Source organism: Eleutherodactylus coqui, chromosome 1 (assembly GCF_035609145.1).
Source record: "Eleutherodactylus coqui strain aEleCoq1 chromosome 1, aEleCoq1.hap1, whole genome shotgun sequence".
In the NCBI taxonomy this organism is placed as follows: domain Eukaryota; kingdom Metazoa; phylum Chordata; class Amphibia; order Anura; family Eleutherodactylidae; genus Eleutherodactylus; species Eleutherodactylus coqui.
In genome coordinates, this window is record NC_089837.1 from 447,270,977 (window position 1) to 447,298,037 (window position 27,061).

The 27,061-nt window shown below is 43.2% G+C and overlaps 1 protein-coding gene across 1 annotated transcript in view; it reads left to right on the forward strand.

Annotated features, from left to right (window-relative positions):
• Positions 1-27,061, forward strand: part of KATNAL1 (katanin catalytic subunit A1 like 1) — a 163,868-nt gene that overhangs the window by 22,758 nt on the left and 114,049 nt on the right. The window contains exons 2-4 of the mRNA XM_066583135.1: positions 6,893-7,064; positions 9,182-9,342; positions 21,310-21,460. Of these exons, the coding sequence (XP_066439232.1) occupies positions 6,903-7,064; positions 9,182-9,342; positions 21,310-21,460 (474 nt within the window). The 5' untranslated portion in view covers positions 6,893-6,902. The remainder of the gene's footprint in view (positions 1-6,892; positions 7,065-9,181; positions 9,343-21,309; positions 21,461-27,061) is intronic.

Sequence of the window (27,061 nt, forward strand, 5' to 3'; positions counted from 1 at the left end):
CTATTCAGTGTTTTGGGGAGTGATGGAGATAGCTGAGTGTTAAACTTGCCTATCTCTGTTAGGCTGGGTTCCCACACAGCATATTGCCGGCAGAAATCTCACGGTTTGGCCGCAGCAAAAAAATGCGGGATTTCCGCTGGGAAAGCACTGCTTCAAAAGCCGCGGCACTTGGGCGCGGGTTTTGGAGCGGCTTGGCTGCACGCTTTTTCGTTGCCGTCGGCGCTCCCATAGAGGAAAGTGCAGCCACAACGGAAAAAAAAGAATGGACATGCTGCGGCCGGCGAACCCACGCCGCAGCGCCAGCTTCTGACAGCTTTGCCGCAATGGATTTGCAGTCCCGTGTGGATGAGATTTCTGAGAAATCTCCTCCCTATGGCTGCCTAATACCGGGATTAGCGGCCACAGGCGGACTTGCGGCGGCGGAAATTCCGGAATTTCCGCGGCAAATCCGCCCTGTGTGAACCCAGCCTTAGTATCCTGAACTTTGGACAGAGTGACTGTGCACATGCGTGACCACTTTGTTCAAGCTTCTGTTGAATGGGAGGCTAAGGATCTCCATTCTAGTGTTCAATGGGATTGGTAGCAATCAAATTATCACCCGTCGACATGCTAAGCCACCCTTATGCCGACTTCAGAACAGAAATTTTGCTTGAAGGTGATTTAACAAGAAAAATAGAGCTGTTATATATATTTTTTTGCCTGACTGAAATGTGTGTGCAGAATACGTAAATGTGAATGAGCCCATGAAAATCAATCAGTTATTCTCGGCGTATTGTGTGCGCCAATATGCGCACAAATACGCATGTGTGAAGCTGGCATTATGGTGCAGAATTTCGATGGAGTTACTTGCCTCCAGTGTTGGAGACTTGCACATATACGTTGACTGACTTATTCATTGAAATGTGCTATTATTCAGATACTGCTGGTCAGTCATGGAAATTTTTACAACAAATCTTCTGCATGTTAATTAAAAATCCAACATTTTTTTCCACCATCTAATGTTAAAGGCTCTGCAGTAGCAATCTCAATATATAATTGTAGAGGGGTAGTACACATAATGGCCAGCAGGGGACTGCAGACAGGCATTTAGTTACTAGAAGTATGAGAGAGAACACCTGTAGATGTGTCAGGAAGTAAGATAAAAAGTTTCAGTTCCTGTCACACTTAAGGGGACGTTGGCGGAAAGCCAGAGTGAGAGGTTGTGGAAGCAGCGTCAGGAACTGGGAAGCTGAGGTCTGGCGTGGACCAGACTGTGCCCGTCACATGTCTTACAGTGGAGGGCGCCCTCTAGACATCCCGGGTTGGGAATGGTGATGGGGTCTCTGTGGGTTGGAAACCCTGAAACCATATTATGTTCCAGTACATGTTTGCTGTGCATGAAATAAAACTGGTGGCAGCTAGACTTTGAAGTAATTCTGTGATCCTAAGCCTTTATGTGTTTGGTGCCAACCCTCTTGAATGGAGAAGATGGGAATTGCAGAGAATGACTAACCCCCCGGTTGCCACAATAATATATAATAATGAGTGCATCTGTATATAATTTTACACTAGATTATCATGCTTGCTACTGTTCTAGAATGCCCAGGAGTTTGCCCCAAAAGGGAAGATTTCCTCAGTCAATATTATAGACAATCCAAGTGAGAGTCGGTTTATATTGCATATAGTACGTACCCCTTTTTAAAGCGTAATTGTGCTATTAGATATACTGTTGGTGCCAAATAAGTTGTGGCTTGTACAAGCTCGGAGAAATCAACACACGTAACGCATCATGAAAGGTGTTCCGTAAGCTGACTCTACTTATATTCTGTCAGCAGTTTAAATATTATTTTGAGGAGAAACAACCCCCTACAGAGGGCCAATCACAAGAATAGCAAGTTTTGTGATAAAATGCATCCAATTGCAACTTGTCTTCATATCAGTCTATTAGTATTTAACTTATTAGCTTATAACCAATTAACATTAACCCATGCATATGCTGTTTGTTCTCAGCAAATATTTCAGCTCAAGGCTCCCATGTTATCTGGCATCTGTTTATGGCTAGACCTAGTGAGATGGCAACAGTGTTTATGGCTAAGAAATGTTAATAGACATGCATATTACAGTGTGCTACATCATCACCAGAGCTGATTTGAACTGGTTCTTCTTCCATAGAATAAAAAGTTCACATACTGAAGACAAGTCATCCCTCTGTAGGCTTAAACCGTTTGTTTCACCATTGTCCAAGATCCGGTATTTCTTGTTTATATTAAAACTTCTTTCTGCTCTGATTCGATAAGAAACAAAGACAAAACTGCATTCTTAGGCTGCCTGTCCACGGGTGATTGTTCACTGCGTTAACCGTGGCGATAATCCAGCCACCGGTAATGCAGTGAATGTTTGTTTTTCCTAGCGTTGTTATGGAAAGTGCAGCCCCCTGTCCACGAGCAGAGAATCATGCCGCGATTGTCTGCGGTGAGTCTATCTTTCAGATAGGCTCACCGCAGAGACCTGACAGGTCTCCCTCCTGCTCCCCCGCTACAGAATATCACTAGCAATATTCCGCAATGGCCATGGACAGGGGGCCTATGGCTTCTTTCCCATGAGCGTATATCGGCCGGTCGTTTTTACGGCTAGTCAATATACGCTACGTTGGTAGAACTAAAACTGGTGAACGGGCACACAAATCAAGCGTTTGTGCACCCGTTCAGCATAGGTTCAGCATGGGTTCCGGTGCATATGCGCCGAGGTCACCATGCCGTCGCCACTCCCCCCCACACCGCAGGCTCACCTGTCCTCTCCTCCCCGCTCGTTCTTTGCAATAGGGAAGGGGTGTGATGGGGGCGGAGCTAAGCGCCATCCTGTCTCCTCCCATTGATGGCTATAAACAAGGTGTGGGGAGAGGTTGGGAGCTTAGCTCCACCCACACCCCACCCCTTGTCCACAGCCAGCAATGGGAGGAGATGGGCTGGCGCTTAGCTCTGCCTCCATCCCGCCCCCTCCCATTGCAGAGAGCCAGCAGGGAGGAGAGAACAGGTGAGCCTGCACAGGGGGTGGAGAGCAGAGGGAGGAAGTTTAGCAGCCACGCTGCAAAATTCCTTCCCACCTGCGGCCGCTGCCATGGCCTCCCATAGAAGCCCATGCAGCGGTCGACGTATTCCGGCCCAAAAGATATTTCCAGGACTATGTTTTGGGCCCGACGTAAAACCACTCGGGGCTATATTGGGCTGGCCGGGCGCTTTTACGACTCAGGAATATGGCCATGTGATCTGATGCATTGGAATCCAATGCATCAGATCACAGTGTATATCAGCCGTCCGTGAAAACGGCTGGCTGATATACGCTCGTGGGAAAGAAGCCTTAGTGTATGTGAAACCTGCTATTTCGGTTGCTTCTCATAAAGAAGTTTAATTCAGATACATAGAAACTAGTTTAAGGCATAACTAATGATAATAAAGTAGCTCAAGACAAAATTGATATTACTTAATTTGTCATTTCCCGAACACCCTTAAAATGTTACATTGGGAAGAAAAAGCCAAAAATGTTGCTTTATTTTGGGATGTACACATCTTTTTAACCAAAGAGCAAGACAAAAACGGCTCAATTTTCCTACTGATTTTTGGAATCTAGAAATAATGTTAAATTTTTTCCTTTTCCAAGTATCCACCCTTTGCCTTTATGACAGCCTTGCACACTATCTGCATGTGGTAGCTTTACATGGGATAGCTATTATTGAGCTAGTTGCTCTATAGAACAAATGTAAGCAGCAGTTGATCCATGTAAACATGGCCATCATGGGGTGTCAAGCGAGAACTCGTTAACTAGTTGCTTGAGCTCACCTAAAAATAGTTGCTGGTCAATTATCACCTGGTGTAAACTGGTGTTCCTTGTCTTTCAATGGCTGACTAACAACGTTTTGCAAGGAGGTGTGCACTTGTTCAGCATGTGCCTCCCACTGAACGCTGATTGGGTCCAGCCTTTGCTTCAATGTTTTGCCCTCCCGCCTAATCCTAATTGGTTCCCGAAAACACATAAATAGTGTGAGTGGTCCTAGACTGAATAGTCCCTGCAGGTCTTCAAAAGAACACGGTGAAGCTTGAGATTTTCAATGGAGCAATAGACTTTGCTGAAAGCAATATAGCGTTGATTGGTAGCTGGGCCTCTTTACATGGGCAAAAACAGTCCTTAAACCATAGACACATTCTCTGAACAGTCTCTTGATCAATTAGTGGAAACTCCCACAATCATTTTCAGGGTCTCTCTATAAAATGATTGAATTGCTGCTGGTCTGCCTCTTGCAGCCTCAGAGCAGACATCCTGCTGCAGCTTCACCAGTGCAGGTAAGTGATATTATCGCACAACACATTTTCCTCAATTGTAATACATGATTCCTAGGTGACAAAACCAAAAAGAAAAGGATAGAGCCTGAAGAGAATGGCAAAGAAAAAGAAGCATTCACACTAGAGATGAGCGAGTATACTTGCTAAGGCACATTACTCGAGCGAGTAGTGCCTTAGCCGAGTATCTCCCCGCTAGTCTCTAAAGATTCGGGGGCCGGCGGAGGGTGGGGAGCGGCGGGGGAGAGCGGGGAGGAACGAAGGGGAGATCTCTCTCCCCCCCCCCGCTCCCCGCCGCAACTCGCCTGTCACCGGCCCCCAAATCTTTAGAGACGAGCGGGGAGATACTCAGCTAAGGCACTACTCGCTCGAGTAATGTGCCTTAGTAAGTATACTCGCTCATCTCTAATTCACACCCATTCACACAGAAGTTTTGTCTAAGCAGGGGAACTTATGCACTACAAGTAGGGTTACAAACAGAACACCGATGTTAAACAAAGAATAAACCATTTACTTCTTCAGAAGCGCTCACTGATATGGTCTTTGGCTGTTTTTTGTCTTCGAACGTACATTCGCTGCTGTGTTCTCTCGCTGTTGACTCAGAGAGCTCACGCGTATCGATGTGCATTTAGTGGACTTTGCAACTAATGAGCGTAGGTTGGGGAGGCACCGAAATTTCAAATTCCCTCCAAAGAACCCCACACACCTTAACTAGTTGACACACAGTATTTGGCCAATGTAAATGCTCTCAACAATTAGTTCAGCTAAATTCAACAATAGTCGCCTTGTGTGGATGCAGCAACTGAGCGACCAATGAGAAGTGAACGGGTTCTTGCTCATTGTTCAGTCGGTGCATGCATTTATACTGGACGATCATTATGGATCTCGGGAATCTGAACAATAATTGCTCCGTGAAAGAGCACCTTTTAGAATGCTTAAAAAATAGAAATGTTAATATTTTTTACTTATTTATTCATTTTTTCAGATTACAAAATACAAAGTGAATGAACAAAACACAAATCTTAATTGAATTAATATTACTTTTGACTGCCCTTTGCCTTCAAAACCACATTGGTTCTTCTAGGCAAACTTGCACACAGTATTTGAAGGATGTTGGCAGAGAGGTTGTTCCAAACATCTTGGAATGCTAACTGTAGATCTTTAGATGTAGGCTTGCCCAACTCTTTCTATCTCTCCATGTAATCCCTGACTGACTTGATGTTGAAGTAAGGGCTCTGTGGGGGCCATATCGTCTTTTCCTGGACTCCTTGTTCTTCACAGTGAAGATAGTTCCTAATGACATTGGCTGTATAAATCTAATATAAATATAAATCAAAACAAAATTTGGTGTGACACCTTTGCCTTCAAAACAGCATCAGTTCTTCTGGGTAAACGTGCACACAGTTTTTAAAGGAACTAGGCAGGGAGGTTGCATGGTGAACTACATATATCAGAATGGTCTGGCACCCTGTATCCACTATGTGTGGGAGTGAACACCAAGCATCCACCCCCCTCATTATCAGGAGGCAGTGTGAGTGGCTGTCTCATCGGTGTCTTGCACAGGTGTTATTGGCTTCTCCATTTGGTAGTCAGCTACCTGCATGGTGAGAGGATGCATCTATATGCACTCCTCAGTCAGTAAGTAACGGCCATTTTCTGTGATTGTTTTTAATTCTTGATTTCCCCTTCTGTGATGCATTTATATTAGTGTAGGGACCCACTACAATGCAAGGAACCGTGAAGTGGTTAGTGGGCTCATGTATCTTGGCCAACATCCAACCAATGCCTTGCATTTATTATCTATTATTCATGTGCAGTGTGGCTTTAAGACTCCAGGGGGAGCCCAGGGTGGCAGTACCAATGTGGTTCACTGTTGGAAATGCAGGGCAACCCGCCGAATTATCATGGCGTCATTAATAGGTTGCTGGTCTGCATGGTGAACTACATATATCAGAATGGTCTGGCACCCTGTATCCACTATGTGTGGGAGTATACGCCAAGCATCCACCCCCCTCATTATCAAGAGGCAGTGTGAGTGGCTGTCTCATCGGTGTCCTGCACAGGTGTTATTGGCTCCTCCATTTGGTAGTCAGCTACTTGCATGGTGAGAGGAGGATGCATCTATATGCACTCCTCAGTCAGTAAGTAACGGCCATTTTCTGTGATTGTAGGCAGGGAGGTTGTTTCAAAAATCTTGGAGAACTAACCACAGATTACTGTGGATGTAGCTTGCTCAAATCCTTCTGTCTCCATGTAATTCCAGACAGACTCAATGATGTTGAAATCAGGGCTTTGTGGGGGCCATATCATCGCTTCCAGGACTCCTTGTTCTTCTTCACAGTGAAGATAGTTCTTAATGACATTGGCTGTATGTATGCAGTTGTTGTCCTGCTGCAGAATAAATGTGGAGCCAGACGCCTTTTATTTTTGAAGTAAATTCTTACTTTGCAGCATTTTTTCACGCCTGCCTAAAACGTTTACACAGAACTTTATGTATTGTGTGATTATATATAAATAAATATAAAATCTATCTTACTTTTTTTAATAAACTGCATATTTACCTTTTTTCTCCACCACAGGTTCGTAAAAATGAATTTGGCTGAAATGTGTGATAATGCTAAAAAAGGCAGAGAATACGCTCTTCTTGGAAATTATGACTCCTCCATGGTTTATTACCAGGGAGTAATTCAGCAAATTCAGAAACACTTCCAGAACATTAGGGATCCGGTGGTGAAGGTCAAGTGGCAGCAAGTGAGTGGTTTGATTATATGTATCGGGCTCTATTCCTCCAACACTGTATTTTAAAGGGAAATTGTACCCATTTAGAAGTTAGAGCAGCTGGCATTTTATGTTGTAAGGACTGGGTTCTCAAATAATAGCTCTGTAAAAGAAAGTCCTTATTTATATGTGAATCTCTAATCATGAGCTAATATAGAAAAGACTGTACTTGGATATAAGAACCCGCCAACATACTCAGGAAGATATTTTTACCCCCTTCCTTTGCTTAAATAATCATTCCCACTGGCACAGAACAGCATAAAAATATGGTTTAGACAAACGATAATTACAGTAACTGCAGCTCAATGAAATATTTAAACCAGCTTACTTTTTGAAATAATTGGTGTTTTTCAGGTAAAAAAAATGCAAAGCTACTTAAAGTGGTGGAATAACATAAAAATAAGTTTAAACTCCTCAATTTAAAATTTGCCATTAATTGGACCATTGCAAGAATAACAATAGCCATGAAGCATGGATCAACACAATAGAAAATACAAAACTAGAGGCTCGCCATTAGATGAGACATAATAGTAATGAAGTGATGATATTAATGAAATCGACAGTGAAGACTGAAGCAGATGGAATAGAAATAACATCCAGAGAAATTCTATCCTAATGCTACCGTGTTTCCCTGAAAATAAGACCCTGTCTTATAATAGTTTTTGCCTCAAAAGACTCACAGGGTCTTCTTTTCAGGGGATGTCTTATACTTGCCTTGCAGGCACCATCCAGGTCCCTCCTACTGGTCTCTGCAGTTCCAGGCAGGCTTGCTTGCAGTTCTCAGCGCCGGCCGAACATCACTTGCTGGTAACTGGGTTTGTAAACCCCTGCCTCCAGCAAGCGATTGTCTGATTGGTTCATGAAGCGCCACGGCTCAGGCAATCACTGTGACACTCTACGAACCGATCACAGCCATTCAATGTAGCTTGGCTAGGGCTTATTTTCGGACTTATATTTCATGCACTCCCCAAAAAATCCGTGTTGGACTTATTTTAGGGAGTAGGTCTTACTTTCAGGGAACACAGTAGCTCTCCATAATCTCTCCATGTCACTGACTCTAGCACTGGACCCCACTGTCCCTAAGTAGCCTATTGGTGACCCTGTTTGAATACAAGAAGTACTAAAACTAGACAAGAATCCAAACAAGCAATATGAATATGAACCAAGGCTAGGCAGAGGCAAACGAGGAATAAGTAGACAAAAAAACAGATAGTAGGAAACAAGTATTGGACTAGACAACCATAAGAACAAGCGCACACTGACAAGAACATATTAGACTAAAGCCAGCTTCTAAAACTTAAGCAATTAATACTTAATTTAAACACACATTGTTACTGTTATCACCAGCAACTAGACTGCAGAAGCCAGAGATGCTTATAGGGAGACAACTAGGAACTCCTCCCTAAACTAGGTTGGCTGAGAAATGTCAGCTTATCTGCTCCAATGGATCAGCTGTGAAAACTGTTACATAGCTACTGTTGCTACAGATTAGAAGACTGGAGATGACGATACAGGAGGAAAATCACTGCTGATCATAACATTGTCAAGAAAGTACCTGAAGTAATAGCCAGGGAGCTAATCATTATGAACAGTTAAAGAGACGGTGTTCTCATTAGAAACTCTACCGGAGACCTTTGTATGGAGTTCCTTTAGTCATTAAATTGATCACTGGTCCGTGAAGTCTACATTACGTTCTCTGCACTTATGATGCACTTGAACTGAATTACTGTACTGTTTATACCACCACAGCTTCTATGGTGTATAGAAAACAGGTGCACTTCTAATATTGGCCCAGTTTATGTCTACATGTGTCACAGCAACCTTTCAGTACATCCAGGTATTAAACTATATGTAACAATTTCCACACTTCTCAATCACGTCATTTCTATCTGCTCTTAAAGTCTTTTATAGAGTATATAATTCAATTTTAATCCAGTCCTCTGCATCATGCTGACCTTCTGTAATATTGACATGGTGGGCTGTTGACAGGTACCCTATCCAGCTGGTCAGCATGTAGAGAACATAGCTGATGCTTTCTTGGGAAGTATAATAAAGCAGGCTTTCTCCATTGTGTTCCCTTCCCGCTGCAGGTGTGCCAAGAGTTAGTGGAGGAATATGAGCAAGTAAAGACCATTGTAAATACTTTAGAATCCTTCAAAATTGAAAAGCCTGCCGACTTTCCTGTCGCTTTACAAGACGAACCCGTGAAGGACCCAGCAGTTTGGCCGCCTCCTGTTCCAGCAGAGCACAGGTGTGTGTACATAATGGTTAGAGCTCAGTAAGTGCTGAAAATAACAGTATTTACATGACATCTGCGAGACTGCACTTAACCTTTCAGTCTTGGTGACAATCGCCTGCAAGGCTGCTTTTAATAAAATAATTTACTAGGTTCCCACAATAGCAACATGCTTGTTTGTTTTTGGTTTTGTTTTTATGCTTAAATCGGTAAACATTATTACATTTTAGCAAACTTTTTTTTTATTTCTGCACTTTATTACATTGGCGCAAGTAGGTTATAATTAGAGATGAGTGAACGTACTCGTTTCGAGTACTTACGCACCCGAGTACCGCCATTTTCGAGTACTTCAGTACTCGGGTGAAAAGATCCGGGGGGCGGGGAGAGGCGTGGTGGTGCGGGGGGTAGCAGCGGGGAACAGGGGGGAGCCCTCTCTCTCTCCCTCTCCCCCCCCCCCCCCCACTCCCCACTGCTACCCCCCGTGCCGCCACGGCGCCCCCCGAATTTTTTCGCCCGAGTACGGAAGTACTCGGAAATCGCGGTATTCGGGCGAAAAAGGGGCGTGGCCGAGCACGTTCGCTCATCTCTAGTTATAATTAGAGATGAGCGAGCATACTCGCTAAGGCAAACTACTTGAGCGAGTAGTGCCTTATGCGAGTACCTGCCCGCTCGTCTTTAAAGATTCAGGTGCCAGCAGGGGGCATGGAGCGGCGGGGGAGAGCGGGGAGGAACGGAGGCGAGATCTCTCGCTCACTCCCGCAACTCACCGCTCTCCCCTGCTGGCACCCGAATCTTTAGAGATGAGCGGGCAGGTACTCGCAAAAGGCACTACTCGCTCGAGTAGTTTTCCTTAGCGAGTATGCTCGCTCATCTCTAGTTATGCATTACCATGTAACTATGTCTGTCACTCCTACACCTGCTATGCCTTCTAGACTGCCTGTCCTTAATGTATCAAAGCAAAAAATGTTTTTCCTTTAAAGATCTCTTTAATCATCGACTGAGCTGTGAACTGATATGCGTAGTTCTTACAGAATGTTTAACTGCTGGAATCGAACTTTTTTGATAATTCTTCAGATCTCGGAACACCTTTTTTTTCATAAATCTGTCTTAGATGTTTGTTAGTTTGCTCCAAAAATCTCCGTAGCGCTTAATAGATTCCAGAAGCAAAAAAAAAAGTGAAAGGTTCAGCTCACATATATGCTTTTGGGAATTGGACATAACTGTTCCTCTGCTCTGTTTTTGGAACTGAATTAAAGCGGATCCGCTTTTACCCATTGATTTCAATAGGATTTCTAAAAAAACCGGAACGCAAATAAAAAGCGTCTGTTCCGTTAGGTTCCTTGTTTATTTAAACGGAGTAAATAACGCTGCAGGATCGATTATCTTTTCTGTTCAATACGGAGACCTAACTCAACAGAAGAAAGCAGAAGCTTTCCGTTTTTTTTTTTTTTTTAAATTGGTTTAAAAAATTGCTTTCGAGAGGCTTATTGGATTATACAGCTAAAAACCGGCTTTCCACATGATCTGATGTTTATATACTAATGTTTTTGTATTGTTTCTGATTATTTATTGGTAGGATTGGTCGTGCTTTTGTTACGCAGTATCCTGTTTCCTTTTAAATTAAAAGGCTTCTTGTACAGGCTATATGCTATGATTACGGTTTAGTTTTTTGCCGAAACACATAGGTCCCTGTTCGCACATGTGAGCGGTTTAACCTTTCCATAGATATATTTTAATTAGAGATGAGCGAGCATACTCGCTAAGGACAATTACTCGATCGAGCATTGTCCTTAGCGAGTATCCGCCCACTCGGAAGAAAAGGTTCGGCTGCCGACGCGGGTGAGAGGTGAGTTGCGGCAGTGAGCAGGAAGTGCGGGGGGGAGAGAGGGAGAGAGAGATCTCCTCTCCGTTCCTCCCCGCTCTCCCCCACTGCTCCCCGCCCGCCACCGGCAGCCGAATCTTCTCTTCCGAGCGGGCAGGTACTCGCTAAGGGCAATGCTCGCTCGAGTAATTGCCCTTAGCGAGTATGCTCGCTCATCTCTAATTCTAATAAAGATGCCGGAGTTATACACATTGTTCTTTCCACACTTATTTATTGTAACCTCTCTCAGGGCTCATCATGTGTATGATTGCCAGGTGCCTTGCTAGTTTCCCGGCAGTCCATTCCGTAGAATTGTACGTCAAGGAACCTTCGATTTGTTTGACCTTGTGGTAAATACCACAAGTCAGTGAAATTCTATCACAATCCTGTTTACGAAGGATATTGTAATGTGTTCCCGGGTAGATTTCCAAGAACTAACTGGCTTTGCTGGTTAATTGAGATCAATACTTTCTCTATTTTCTCCTCTAGTCCTTCCTTTCAGCAGCTCTGCTGTGTGGGATATTTTTATGAATTGTCTCTCGGTTAGGCTTTTAATTCTTGAAATGTCTCTTCCTGAACGACTCCGTCTTCTGTGGTAGGATGCTACAATCTGCCACTTTTACGTTTTAAAGCACTGTGTTTTTGTTCTGTTATGACACACAGTAATCTAATATTCTCTTGTAAAGACGTACTGTAATTTGACAGAAAGCCAGCGGAAGAGAGTTGCTGCGAAGGCAAATTCATCTCATCTGTATGTATACATTTATTTAACAGACAGCTAAAGACAAATTTGTCTTTATTGGGTTATTACCGTCATTTTTGTTTCCTTTGTTTTCTTTAAGGGCATGTTACAAGATGAAGATAGATTAAAGGAAAACCGGGAACATAATGAACTAACACATACGTTTTGAATGTGTTCTCACAATGGTATCCACTCTGTATTTAATGTTACAGTACGGTTTTTACATTGTAACGGCTATTTTCCCGATACCAGGAGATATGTCAGCCGTATGTTATTTACTTTCCCTATGTTGGATGATAATTGAATACAATCATACATTAGATTGTAAGGGCTCTTTTTGCACATTACATTCTGATGGCACGTGGCGATCACAGAGATCGGCGCTCATCTGACTCAGACTCTATTGGGTGACAAGCGATTGTTGAGATTTGTTCATCCCCATACAGTTTAAAGGCGTGTGTGTATGTATGTAAAAAAAAAAAATATATATATATATATATTTTTTTTTTTTTACTACGTAAAACCTGATCCTGAAACACTTTTTATTTTTTTATTTTCTAATTTTTATTCTTTTTTCTGTATATGACTATTAGTGTGGCCATCTTGCCTGAGCTCCAGTTAACAGCATTTAGAAAGATGCTTCACAGAAGCTTCCTGGGCCATTCACCCAATGGACAGGAACTTAGTCATTGACTTCTATGGAAGACTAGTCTAGGTCTGTTCTGTAACCTGTGCAGAGGTCATTGTAAGGGGAAAGGAGGTAAGCTATGATCATCGCTTGTTGTGAATGGTATATTTTGTGTCACCTATAGGTAGGTGTTTTAACTTTCATTGTAATACCAAGATGGCGCTGCCCAGCAGCAGCGCCGCACTTCTCCTTTTCCCAGCGGTACCTCCTACTCTCACTCTCCGGTGGTAAGTGACACTTCACTACCACCTGAATCTATGCTGCTGAATCCACAAGCAGGCAGTCTAAAACACTGGAACCTGTCGCTAGAGTGATTAGAGGGGATCCCTCTGCTGTAGTAACAGAGTGTCCAAGATTCATTAACACTTTTCATCCCATCTACACCAGCCCTATGGGATGGGAATAGCGAGGCTGCAAGAAGCAACATATCAATAAAGCCTCTCTCACACGGGTGACAGTGATATCGCTGTGAGAAAATCATGGTGATATCGCATCTCTGTGATATTGCTGCGTTTTCTTGCGACTTTTGTCACTACAAAGTCGTGAAACTTTTTAGCGCTCTTTTGCGTGATTTTCAGAAGGGCTTGAAATACAAGCCCTACCCTGAAGATAAGCCCTGGCTGCAGTAAAAAAAAAACACAATACATCACCTAAGAACACTGTCCAGTTCTGCCGCTCATCTGTAGTTTTCACCCAGCGCTTCCTGGTCATGGGGTTCAAAATCCCCACCTGCAGGAAGTGTGCTTGGTTGAGCTGCGATGCTCGAGAACCAATCACAGTCATCGCATTGAATGGCTGTGATTGGTTCACGAGCACTGCGGCTCATCCAGAGCCAGCGTTCGATGAACCAATCGCAGCCAGCGCTTCCTAGAGGCAGGGATTTTGAACCTCTGACCAGGAAGCGCTGGGTGAAAACTACAAACAAATCCGCTGGAGCTGCAAAGGAGACTCGCGGCAGAGCCGATGTATTATTATTTTAATTAATTTTTTTTATGCAGCCTGGGCTTATTTTACGGCTCAAACAGTAGGATTTCCTATTGTAAAAGTTGCATCGCACCGCATGAAAACCACGTTTTCATGCGATGAAACAGAAAGGAAGGCTCCATAGGGAAACATTGGTTATAAAACCTAGCAAATCACTGCAATGTTCAGCAACCTGTGATGTTTTTTTTTTTTTTACTTGCAATGTAGCAACCTACAAAACTTTGCTAATGTGAAGGGACCAATTGGAAAGCATGGGCTTCACGTACATGCGATTTGTAGCACCATCTAATCACGAGAAAATCACACACTTTTTGTTGCCTGTGTGAAATCAGCCTAAAGCATGCATCCGTCCAGGGTACAGATCTGCCTATAACTGAAACCACAATGCATGGATCTAAAGCTCTTTATCCAGAAAGATATTCAGCAGGCATTTTCCTCAATTTGGTTTGAACTCTCATCCATTGGAGATCACACCTCCCACATTGAAAATAAAATAGTGGAGCTGACGATCACTCATAATGAGTTTGTTGATGATGCGAATAATATGGAGAACAACTTGCCTTGAGATTAAAACTTGCGGACCTTGAGGACAGATCCAGGTGGAACAATATTAGATTTCAAGGTATTCCTGAGTCGGTTAAAAATGAGGCTCTTAGGGAATTTCTCACCGACATCTTCACTATCCTCCTGCCTGATGCCACTCAGCATGATCTAATAATTGACCGAGCGTATAGGCTTGCTAAACCTAAGGCCGCTTCCACACGGGTTTAAAAAATCACGTGATTTGGTAGCAATGTAACAGTGCTACAAAACGCATGTATGAGAAGGCCATGGTTTCCAATGGGTTTTTTTCACATTTGCGATGTTTTGCAGCCGGTGACGTTGCTAGAATACAAAATCACGGCATGCTCTATACAGCCACAATTTGCGAGCCACGGCGCTCAAGAACCAATCAAAGGCTGAGCTTCCTGGAGGCGGGGATTTTCAAAGTCCTGACCAGGAAGCTCTGCTGGAGAAATTCAAGCAAATGTCGGAGAGCTGACAGCACCTGAGAGGTGATGTATCCCTTTTTTTTTTTTTTTTATTCATTTTTTATGCAGCTAGGGCTTATTTTTGGGGATACGGCTTATATTTCAAGCACCATCCCAAAAATCCTAGCGAAAGAGCGCTACTAAATCACAATATTGCCGAGAGAAAATGCAGCAATATTGCATATAACACACATTCTTTGCAAAGAATAGAACCTGTTACCGCAGGAACCTTCCAGACTTGAGAAAAGATCTTCACTAGCACTCCAAGAGGAATGGTCTGAAAGCTCTTATGGCAAGCAACGCATCAAGTAACATCCTTTTACTACATCAAGAGGAACCCCATTTAAGCCTAAAGCTGCCCTAACCCTTTCCAATCCACTGTCTGACGTCTGAAGACATTATGATTTAAGGCTGTACAGCTATGATGTTGGAAGACGTCCGTCGGGGTTTTCTTGCTGTATATTGTCAGCCTCTCTGCTGTCGGAGCCTATCTAACATGTCACCTCATGCAGTACTGGCTTTAGCCAGCATGTAGCGCTGTTTTATAACGGCAGAAAAAGAGTAAGCCCCCTAGGAAAAACAGGATACAAATTCGATTTTAAAGGGTTAATCTTGGGTGGAGTTTTTTTTTGTTTTCTTCCTAAAGTTGCCCTACCTGGCATGCAATCTATTGGTAACCAGTCAATCCAGTTCTCCACCAGGGCTATAGTAATATGTGTACCATTTTCTTACCATTTACAGACACAGCTATAGTGGGGAAAAAAAGTATTTAGTCAGATACCAATTGCACAAGTTCCCCCACTTAAAAATATGAGAGAGGCCTGTAATTGACATGATAGGTAGACCTCAACTATGAGAGACAACATGAGAAAACACATCCAGAAAATCACATTGTCTGATTTTTAACGAATTTATTTGCAAATTATGGTGGAAAATAAGTATTTGGTCAATAACAAAAGTTAATCTCAATACTTTGTTATGTATCCTTTATTGGCAATGACAGAGGTCAAACGTTTTCTGTAAGTCCTCACAAAGTTGGCACACACTGTTGCTGGTATGTTTGCCCATTCCTCCATGCAGATCTCCTCAAGAGCAGTGATGTTTTGGGGCTGTCACTGGGCAATGTGGACTTTCAACTCCCTCCAAAGGTTTTCTATAGGGTTGAGATCTGGATACTGGCTAGGCCACTCCAGGACCTTGAAATGCTTCTTACGAAGCTACTCCTTCATTGCCCTGGTGGTATGCTTGGGATCATTGTCATGCTGAAAGACCCAGCCATATTTCTTTTTCAGTGCCTTGCTGATGGAAGGAGGTTTGCACTCAAAATCTCACGATACATGGCCCCATTCATTCTTTTATGTATACGGATGAGTCATCCTAGTCCCTTTGCAGAGAAACAGCCCCAAAGCATGATGTTGCCACCCCCATGCTTCACAGTAGGTATGGTGTTCTTTGGATGCAACTCAGCATTCTTTCTCCTCCTAACATGACGAGTTGTGTTTCTGCCAAACAGTTCTACTTTGGTTTCACCTGACCATATGATATTCTCCCAATACTCTTCTGGATCATCCAAATACTCTCTAGCAAACTTCAGTCGGCCCCGGACATGTACTGGCTTAAGCAGGGGGACACATCTGGCACTGCAGGATCTGAGTCCCTGGTGGCGTAGTGTGTTACTGATGGTAGCCTTTGTTACGTTGGTTCCAGCTCTCTGCAGCTCATTCATTAGATTCCCCCGTGTGGTTCTTGGATTTTTGCTCACTGTTCTTGTGATCATTTTGACCCCACGGGTTGAGATCTGGCGTGGAGCCCCAGATCAAGGGAGATTATCAGTGGTCTTGTATCTCTTCCATTTGCTAATTATTGCTCCCACAGTTGATTTCTTCACACCAAGCTGCTTGCCTATTGCAGATTCAGTCTTCCCAGTCTGGTTCAGGGCTACAATTTTGTTTCTGGTGTCCTTCGACAGCTCTTTGGTCTTCATCATAGTGGAGTTTGGAGTGTGACTGCTTGAGGCTGTGGACAGGTGTCTTTTATACTGATAACACGTTCAAACAGGTGCCATTACTACAGGTAATGAGTGGAGGACAGAGGAGCCTCTTAAAGAAGTTACAGATCCGTGAGACCCAGAATCTTGCTTGTTTTTAGGTGACCAAATATTTATTTTCCACCATAATTTGCAAATAAATTTGTTAAAAATCAGACAATGTGATTTTCTGGATGTGTTTTCTCACGTTGTCTCTCATAGTTGAGGTCTACCAATGATGTCAATTACAGGCATCTCTCATCTTTTTAAGTGGGAGAACCTGTACAATTGGTATCTGACTAAATACTTTTTTCCCCACTGTATGTGCATTACAGAGATTGAACTAAAGCTCCTGCTCCGCAGGCAGAACCAAAGAAATACCCTTCATCAACAGCTCCCGAGTGTTTCATATTTATGAGCATGATCTCTCTCTGACAAAACTAAAAATGACACATTACTGGCATGATAATAAACCAGGTGCCATTCTGGCAAAACAAGTAAAGACCCATACAGCTAAACTGCGTATACCCTTTATCCACGATATATGAAATGTCAAAATGGCAAATTATTATAAATCTTTATACAACCTAACTACCGATAAATCCATGACCCAACCCACATATAATAAGATAACTTCCTTCTTAGACAACTTCAATTTACCCACATTATCTTCCGCCGAATTGGATGCCGTATCCCAGCCATTTAATTTTGCTGAACTATCCAAACCCTTAAATCTAACAAATCCCCTGGACCTGACAGCCTTACAAATGAGTACTACAAAGCCTATAGGCTCACTCTAGCCCCTTACAAACCAGAATGTTTAATGAAATGGCTCCATAATGGCCTTAAACTCTTTCCCCCTCAGCACAAGTGCACGCCTCTGACTTTATTTCTATGTCGTTCAACATCACAAATGGGACCTGCAAGAGGCGCCCAGTATCGCCAACAATTTTGGCGTTGGTGATGGAGCCCTTTGCACAAATTATTCGCTCATCTCAGGGTATATAGGGTAGTACAATAGGAAACAGTGAGCACTCCATTGGTTTCTTTGCTGATGACATAATCCTCAGTCTAATAACCCCAGAATCTTCCCTCAACACAATATCGGGAATTATTGAAAAACCTAGCCAGGCGAGCTACTACAAAATCAATGCTTCCAAATTTCTAACTCTTAATATGGGAATCCCCAAAATCCTGCAAACAAAACTACAATCTCTCTACCCCTACAAATGGTCAAATGGACAGGTCCCGTATCTAGGTATCACCCTAATATTTTCTATCAACCAACTATGGGTTTCCAGATTGACTAAGAAATTTCCTACATCTACCACCCCTACAGTATCTGCGACGATATACATTTGGAAAAAAGTATCCTCCCTACCTGGCTTTCTCCCTTTTCGAATAATCAAAATTCCCATAGAGGTCATCCAACTTTTAATCCCAGATATAAACCTACTGTAGATACATGGCACACCAGAGGCATCAGCCAGGTTGAGGATTTGTTTGAAAGACTAACCATGAATTTCTTTACACAGCTACATGAATCATTTCAATTACCACATAAAGAATTCTAGAAATACCTTCAACTATGACATTTTCTCTCATCATTTGCTGCCCTGGCCGCAACCTTACTCACTGAATATGAGACATTTTTATATAACTCTGGCATTCAGGCTAAAGGCATTACTAAATCCTTTATAGCACTAACCTCACAAACTTCTCCTTCTACCCTTCATTTTCAAATTAATTGGGAAACAGACCTCCAGGAATCCTTCAGTGAAGACCATTGGTCATTGGCATTTCAACTCCTCCTTAAAACTTCACATTGCACAAACCACCTGGAAACAAATAGAAAAAATCTGTATAGATGGTACTTCAATCCCTATCGTTTAACTACAATTTCTCCAATATTTGCTGGAGATGTCACAAACAAATTAGATCACTGATGCATATATGGTGGTCATATGAATGTCCTAAGCCACTATGGGATCTTGATGTAGCCTTACTATTACTGGGCATAGAAAATTGCACCCCCCCCTTCCTTCCCGACCTGTTTATTGTCTCACATGTGCTGATAGTGACCAGATCATCCATAGCTAAAAAATGGAGATCCCCATTATTAACAGAGATATTCTTAGTGGACCAACACAACTGTGTAATGGAACACTTGATTGCCAATAGATTGGACCAGTTGGGAAGGTTTAAGCACCACTAGGCAAAATGGCTCCTTCTCCAAATATTCCCTGTAATCTTCCCACCATAAGGCTGCAACCAATGGCTACAAAAGAAAATATTATATTAGTCCTCTCTTTTGTCGACCTGTTTGGGTATTTATCACGATGTAATGGTGCAGCTGAACAGTTCCAATGATAGGTACCCCTGACCGAACAACTCTTTGTATGTTATTTAGCTTCCTTTTTTTCCCCTACGTTGCTTTCCCCTGTTGTTTCTTTGTTGAACTTTACCCACTCTTAGTCCACAAACCGCACAAAGTGACTAATATGGTCAATACAACCCAAAATATATCAGAAAACGGGATATTCATTTGATTCCCACAGAATAGATTATTGCAAATGTATCTACACACATAATGTAGTAAACAGCATATATGCAGGTCCCGACTTAAAAAATGTCATCTAATATATACTGGACTGAAGTCTGTTAGATTATGAATCTCTTGTTAACTGACTTGATTGCTTATACTAGAGGTGTGGACTAAACTGCGTAATGTATAATCTCTGCACTAGGTAAATACTGTACTTTGTATTGTATCTGTTTTACCCCTGTTAAAAATTCAATAAATCACTTGTTCAAAAAATCTGATCGTGACAGGAGTTAAAAAAAAGCACTAAAAATTCTTAAACCTGTTTAACGTTAAGCTTGACTTATATACTAATTCACTTTATGATGATCTTTCCTTTAATCTCTCAAAATTGGCTTTTGAGTGATAATCGTTGTGTCAAAATGTGCCCATCTTTTAGTTTTCTGCCGAACAACGGTTTTCAATTGTTCTTGAAAACCATAGTTCTTCAGAACAGCTGATAAGCAGGACCGCATTCTGTGTCTGCTGTCCATGGTGCTGAATTCTCCACCGGGAGCTAGAGCTTACATTGTTTTCTCTTAGCAGCCCTTGGCTGAACAATGCAGCGAATTACAGAGCTCAGACCTCCTGCTGAGTTCTGTAACAGCTCCCAGAAGCTCATTTGCAAATGAAGCTGATAAAGTACTAATAGCAATTAGTGCCTATTAGTACCTTATGCAAAACGATCGCTGATCTTTTAATATTTTGAAACATTGTGTGTGTAAATATGCCTTTATCAAGTCCTCTGTAACCCTTTTCCTGCTTGGAGCATATCTCCTACATCCTTGCAGAGAGGCACTTCAGTAGCCAAGTATCTCAGATTGTATTACAGAAAAAACTTTAAATCTTGGCTTTAGAGTAAGACCAGGATTGTAATTCTAGCCACAGTGTGGCATGAGATACCAAAGTTTGAAGTGGGAGCAGCATATACCTGCATCTCTCGTTTCTGCACTCCTTCCCGACTGTGTTTCTCAGGAGGTTATGGATTTAAAGCCTTGATTTTTGTCTTGTTTTTTATATTACGGCCATGGTTTTAAACAAGATGAAAATCGATGCTCAATCTGCAACTTGGCCTGTAATACAGCTGGTTGATGTTCATTACAAAGTTATGTGAAGGTGGGTATAGCTATCAACAGATTGTCAGGACAACCGCAATCAGCAGTTTGTCTACTTTCAGGAAACGTGTAGGATTTAGGGGTGCACTTCTTTTTTAAGGTGTGTATTTCTTGTATTTCATGGGTTGTTAATTTTATAAAATTTCCAGCTTAAAAACACATTTTTGACCTTTCCAGTTGTGCTGATTTTATTAAAAAACAATGTACAAGGAGTCTTCTTTCAGAAGATATATTAAGCCTCCCTCACACAGCCGTTTGCAGAAGCGTAGTATTTTTCACCACTGTGCTTACTGTGGTTTCAGCAGCGCTGGCATGTGTTTTTGCCAGCATTTTGGCTGCGTTTACAGCCCAGCTGAAAACCCGGCAAAGGAAGCTTGAAAAAAAAAACAATACTCGCCTTGCAGGTGCCGTCTGGGTCCATCCTGCTGCTCTCCGGAGCCCCGGGCAGGCTTCTTGGCACTTGTCATCCCCTACAGAGCATCTCTTTATGGCAACTAGTTGGTAGAAAAAGTGACTGGGTGCTCACAGGGTAAAGTACAACTAGATGTCTGATATGAGAGCACTTACTCATATAGGAGGTCTCACACTCGGACCCCACCCCCCCTCACCCCCCCAAAGAAACAGTTCTCAAGGAAGAGGATTTGGCCCAGTGGTTCAGTGTATAAAAGATTTTTAATATTCTCAAAAAAACCTGGTACAATAGTGGATTTGGGTATTAACTTCGCTTTAAATACACAAATAAAATAGTACGTGTGTGTAAAATATATACATATACAGACCTATTTATATAGTCATGTTTTCACGTAATTAATCAGAGCGCTGCGCTAAATAATTTTTTTCATTGATGGTAACAGAGTTTTGAAGACCCCCGCCTCCAGTTAAAAAGTAAAAGAATAGCTGCTACCGGCCAATAGATTGTAGTTGAACTTATAATTTCCCTTATTGTTTTACCAGGGCTCCTCCCCAAGTCAGAAGACCTAATAGAGATGTAAAGCTTTCACGTAAAGAATCTCCAGGAATCCAACCACATGGCCCTATTGGCAGAGCGCATCCCATTTCAAAAAATGAAAAGGCTTCAAACCGAGGAAGAGCTAAAGATGACAAGGTAGGGAATAGACTTCATTTCTCACATGATCTTCAAGGAAATTCTAACTATTATCCAAGATGGGGATTTTTTTTACTGTAAGGGCACATTCATACGGGCGTATTTGTACTGTAACATGCAGGGAATAAAATCCATTGATTTCATTGGATTCGGTCACTTGAACGTATTTTGCACACTCTTTAGGTTTGCACGCAAAAAATATGTAGCATGTGCTGTTCTTGTGCGTATTGCACAGAAAATAGCATGTATTAAACTTAATTGCCCATTGAAACAATTGGAGCATGTTTGCGTATGTGTTTTTTTTTTTTTTTGTTTTTTTTCTTACGTGTGCAAATACGCAGGGCATGCAAAAGCGCACACACACGCAAAAACACAATGTCCATTGTGCAAATGCACGCATAAATGCCCTTATAGCAGTGTGAAGCCATCCTAAGGGGAACGAGACTAGGAAACCCTCTACGACACAGTGCTGTCATAGTAAAAGAGGTTGTCTATTTATAAAGATTGATGACTTATCCTCAGGATAGATTATCAGTAGTTGATCAGTGAGGTTCCCTGTCCAGGGTCCTGTCGATTCCTGCACCAGTGTGTCAGCCACAGCTCCTTAACCCTTGTAGTGGCCAAGCATGGTATTGCAGGCACAGTTTTTACTGAAGTGACGTAGAGCTGTGCCTGCAATACCATGCTAGGCCACAATATAGTGTACGGAGCTGTATGCTTCCAGCTTGATACACTGATTGGTGATTGGCTGATTGGAATTTTTTAATAATTTTAATCTTTTATTACGCTTTTAAAGGTTCTACGTGAGTAAACTAACATAGAATTCCACCTGAAAATGGTTGTACCAGAATATCAAGTTATCCCCTATCCACAAGATAGGGATAACTTGCGGGTTGGTGGGGTCTTGCCACTGAGACCCCTTCCAATTTCAAGAACAGAGTCTTCTGTTACCTGTCCTCCACATTGCGGTGTTAATGCACTCCGCAGTGAGGACAGTTTACAAATATGTTAACATATATATTTTATATAAGCTAAACATTATGAAAGAGATGAATGAAGGAAAATATGATGCAAATGGTGTTCTTTATTGTCTGTTTTTTTCCTTCTCAATGACCTATGGATGAGGAGGGGCATGTAAAAAGAAATTCTAGTGTAAATTGATGCCCCTTTTACACTGGCCGAGAATCTCACGATTCTTGTTTGCCCAAGCAACCGAGCTGGTGACTTTTTTTTCACTAGCTCATTTGTGCTCGGGTAGCCTACTTAGACTTTTTGATTCTTGTTGAGAATCATGCAGTCCTCGAGCACTAATCATTCAAGACACCCCTCTTGCTGTAAATACAAATGTTCACGCACATACATTTGAGACGGTTTTGTACTCAAAACTTAAACCACCACACAAACTGAGCTGAGAGATAAATACTTAATCAGTCCACTGAGTTCAGGAATGTGACAGTTTTTTATGATGTGTGTTATCTCTCTTTCAACCTGCACATAGAAAGAGATGGAACAATACCTCTGCAGCACCACCTACCGGATGGCAGCATTCTTACAAATCAATTTCTGAATTTTTCTGAAGTTTTTAAAAAAAGAAAGGAAGAAAAAAAAAGTTGATTTGTAAGAATGCTGGCTGAAACTGAATAGCGAACGAGAAATGCACGATGCATCATTCAGTCGTTGACTATGTTTGAACGGAATGATTATCTTTCAGTTTCACTCGTTTGAACGATAATCGTTTAGTATAAACGCAGCATGAATCCAGCAGCTTCACTGTTTGTTGGAGTTGTCTATTTTGTTGTTGTAAGAGGCCAGCATTCTTTGCATCGTAAAATCAGATTGCGTTAGGTTATTAAATTCTTGAAGGGAAATTGGAAACAATGATATCCAAATCTGGCTACTGTAAGTCTAGCAGTAAGGATCATGGGGACTGTAACAAATCATAAAGCAGATGAGATGTCAGAAAGATCAATAAAACATGGTGCTAGAGTTGGGGATGGAAATATTTTAGATTTAGTAACTTCATAGATAAGAAAAAAATGTAACTTTCCAGAAGTTGTAAATAAGGGGGCACTTCCACCATGCATGTAACTAATCTCTGATATACCGTAGCATACCCTCCAGCAAAGTGGTGAATAGTCAGGTTTAAATTTTTTTTTCTTATTTTTAGTGATTTTGAAAAGGGATTTTGTACCAGCAAAGGAAAGTTTTTTGTTTTTTTGCAGTCTTCCCAGCTGTTGGCACCTTTAGACATTTTTTGACCCATGATATGGTTGAGTGCCAGACCTCCATGGGTATGTCCAAATTTAGGTCAGATTCACTTTTTGTAAGGTATTTAGGTTTTAGTAATATAGTAGGGCAAATGTTACTAGCATAAAAAAATATAACTCTGGTTTTAGTGAAGTCTGTATTGAAGAAATGAGGCTGCTGGTGAAATCTGCAAGGACAATCTGAGTCCCAGGAATGGGAGAATGTGATGGATTTGAGCAAATTTGTGGAAGTCTTTGTTCGGATTTTTGTATTGAGGTTTGAAAATTTTAGCAGCGTGGAAGTCGTCGTAAAGCTGTTTAATTTGTTCAGAACCAGCATCTTCCCAATTACAGATATCGAAGTCCTGTAGAGTAGTCTGGAGAACACACAGAGGTAGTGCTCTCAACGGTCTAATCTCCAAGGGTTAATTTTAGAGATGAGCGAGCACCAAAATGCTCGGGTGCTCATTACTCGGGATGAAATTTTCGTGATGCTCGAGGGTTCGTTTCGAGTAACGAACCCCATTGAAGTCAATGGGCGACCCGAGCATTTTTGTATTTCGCCGATGCTCGCTAATGTTTCCTTGTGTGAAAATCTGGGCAATTCAAGAAAGTGATGGGAACGACACAGCAACGGATAGGGCAGGCGAGGGGCTACATGTTGGGCTGCATCTCAAGTTCACAGGTCCCACTATTAAGCCACAATAGCGGCAAGAGTGGGCCCCCCCCCCCTCCCAAAAACTTTTACTTCTGAAAAGGCCTCATTAGCATGGCATACCTTTGCTAAGCACCACACTACCTCCAACAAAGCACAATCACTGCCTGCATGACACTCCACTGCCACTTCTCCTGGGTTACATGCTGCCCAACCGCCCCCCCTCCCCCCCACAGCGCACACCAAAGTGTCCCTGCGCAGCCTTCAGCTGCCCTCATGCCACACCACCCTCATGTCTATTTAGAAGTGCGTCTGCCATGACGAGGAACCGCAGGCACACACTGCAGAGGGTTGGCACGGCTAGGCAGCGACCCTCTTTAAAAGGGGCGGGGCGATAGCCCACAATGCTGTACAGAAGCAATGAGAAATAGAATCCTGTGCCACCGCCATCAGGAGCTGCACATGTGGGCATAGCAATGGGGAACCTATGTGCCACACACTATTCATTCTGTCAAGGTGTCTCTGCATGCCCCAGTCAGACCGGGCTTTTTAATTCATAGACACAGGCAGGTACAACTCCCTATTGTGAAGTCCCTGTCGACCGACAGCATGGATGGCTCCCTGGAACCCACCGGCGATACACAAAAATATCCCATTGCATTGCCCAACACAGCTGAGGTAGTAATGTCGTGCTTAATGCAGGTGGGCTTCGGCCCACACTGCATGCCCCAGTCTGACTGTGGTTCTTTACAAGTGGAAACAGATGCATTTATAATTCCCTGTGGACCCACAGCATGGGTGGGTGCCAGGAAGCCACCGGCGGTACATAGAAATATCCCATTGCATTGCCCAACACAGCTGAGGTAGTAATGTCGTGCTTAATGCAGGTGGGCTTCGGCCAACACTGCATGCCCCAGTCAGACTGGGGTTCTTTAGAAGTGGAAACAGATGCATTTATAATTCCCTGTGGACCCACAGCATGGGTGGGTGCCAGGAAGCCACCGGCGGTACATAAATATATCCCATTGCATTGCCCAACACAGCGGATGTAACGTCAGCTGTAATGCAGGTGGGCTAAAAATTCATTTGATTACACTGTAGGCGAGGGCCCACAAAAATTGCTGTATCAACAGTACTAATGTACATCAGAAAAATTGGCCATGGCCAACCAAGAGGGCAGGTGAAACCCATTAATCGCTTTGGTTAATGTGGCTTAAGTGGTAACTAGGCCTGGAGGCAGCCCAGTTTAACGAAAAATTGGTTCAAGTTAAAGTTTCAACGCTTTTAAGAGCATTGAAACGTATAAAAATTGTTTCGAAAAATTATATGAGTGAGCCTTGTGGCCCTAAGAAAAATTGCCCGTTCGGCGTGATTACGTGAGGTTTCAGGAGGAGGAGCAGGAGGAGGAGGAGGAATATTATACACAGATTGATGAAGCAGAAATGTCCCCGTTTTGGATGGTGAGAGAGAACGATGCTTCCATCCGCGGGTGCAGCCTACGTATTGCTTAGGTATCGCTGCTGTCCGCTGGTGGAGAAGAGAAGTCTGGGGAAATCCAGGCTTTGTTCATCTTGATGAGTGTAAGCCTGTCGGCACTGTCGGTTGACAGGTGGGTACGCTTATCCGTGATGATTCCCCCAGCCACACTAAACACACTCTCTGACAAGACGCTAGCCGCAGGACAAGCAAGCACCTCCAGGGCATACAGCGCGAGTTCAGGCCGCGTGTCCAGCTTCGACACCCAGTAGTTGTAGGTGGCAGAGGCGTCACGGAGGACGGTCGTGCGATCGGCTACGTACTCCCTCACCATCCTTTTACAGTGCTCCCGCCGACTCAGCCTTGACTGGGGAGCGGTGACACAGTCTTGCTGGGGAGCCATAAAGCTGGCAAAGGCCTTGGAGAATGTTCCCCTGCCTGCGCTGTACATGCTGCCTGATCTCTGCGCCTCCCCTGCTACCTGGCCCTCGGAACTGCGCCTTCTGCCACTAGCGCTGTCGGATGGGAAGTTTACCATCAGTTTGTCCACCAGCGCCCTGTGGTATAGCATCATTCTCGAACCCCTTTCCTCTTCGGGAATGAGAGTGCAAAGGCTCTCCTTATACCGTGGGTCGAGCAGTGTGTACACCCAGTAATCCGTAGTGGCCAGAATGCGTGTAACGCGAGGGTCACGAGAAAGGCATCCTAACATGAAGTCAGCCATGTGTGCCAGGGTACCTGTACGCAACACATGGCTGTCTTCACTAGGAAGATCACTTTCAGGATCCTCCTCCTCCTCCTCTTCCTCCTCCTCAGGCCATACACGCTGAAAGGATGACAGGCAAGCAGCATGGGTACCGTCAGCAGTGGGCCAAGATGTCTCTTCCCCCTCCTCCTCCTCCTCCTCCTCACCGCGCTGAGATATAGACAGGAGGGTGCTCTGACTATCCAGCGACATACTGTCTTCCCCCTGCTCTGTTTCCGAGCGCAAAGCGTCTGCCTTTATGCTTTGCAGGGAACTTCTCAAGATGCATAGCAGAGGAATGGTGACGCTAATGCTTGCAGCATCGCCGCTCACCACCTGGGTAGACTCCTCAAATTTTCCAAGGACCTGGAAGATGGCTGCCAACCAGGGCCACTCTTCTGTAAATAATTGAGGAGGCTGACTCCCACTGCGCCGCGCAAGTTGGAGTTGGTATTCCACTAGAGCTCTACGCTGCTCAT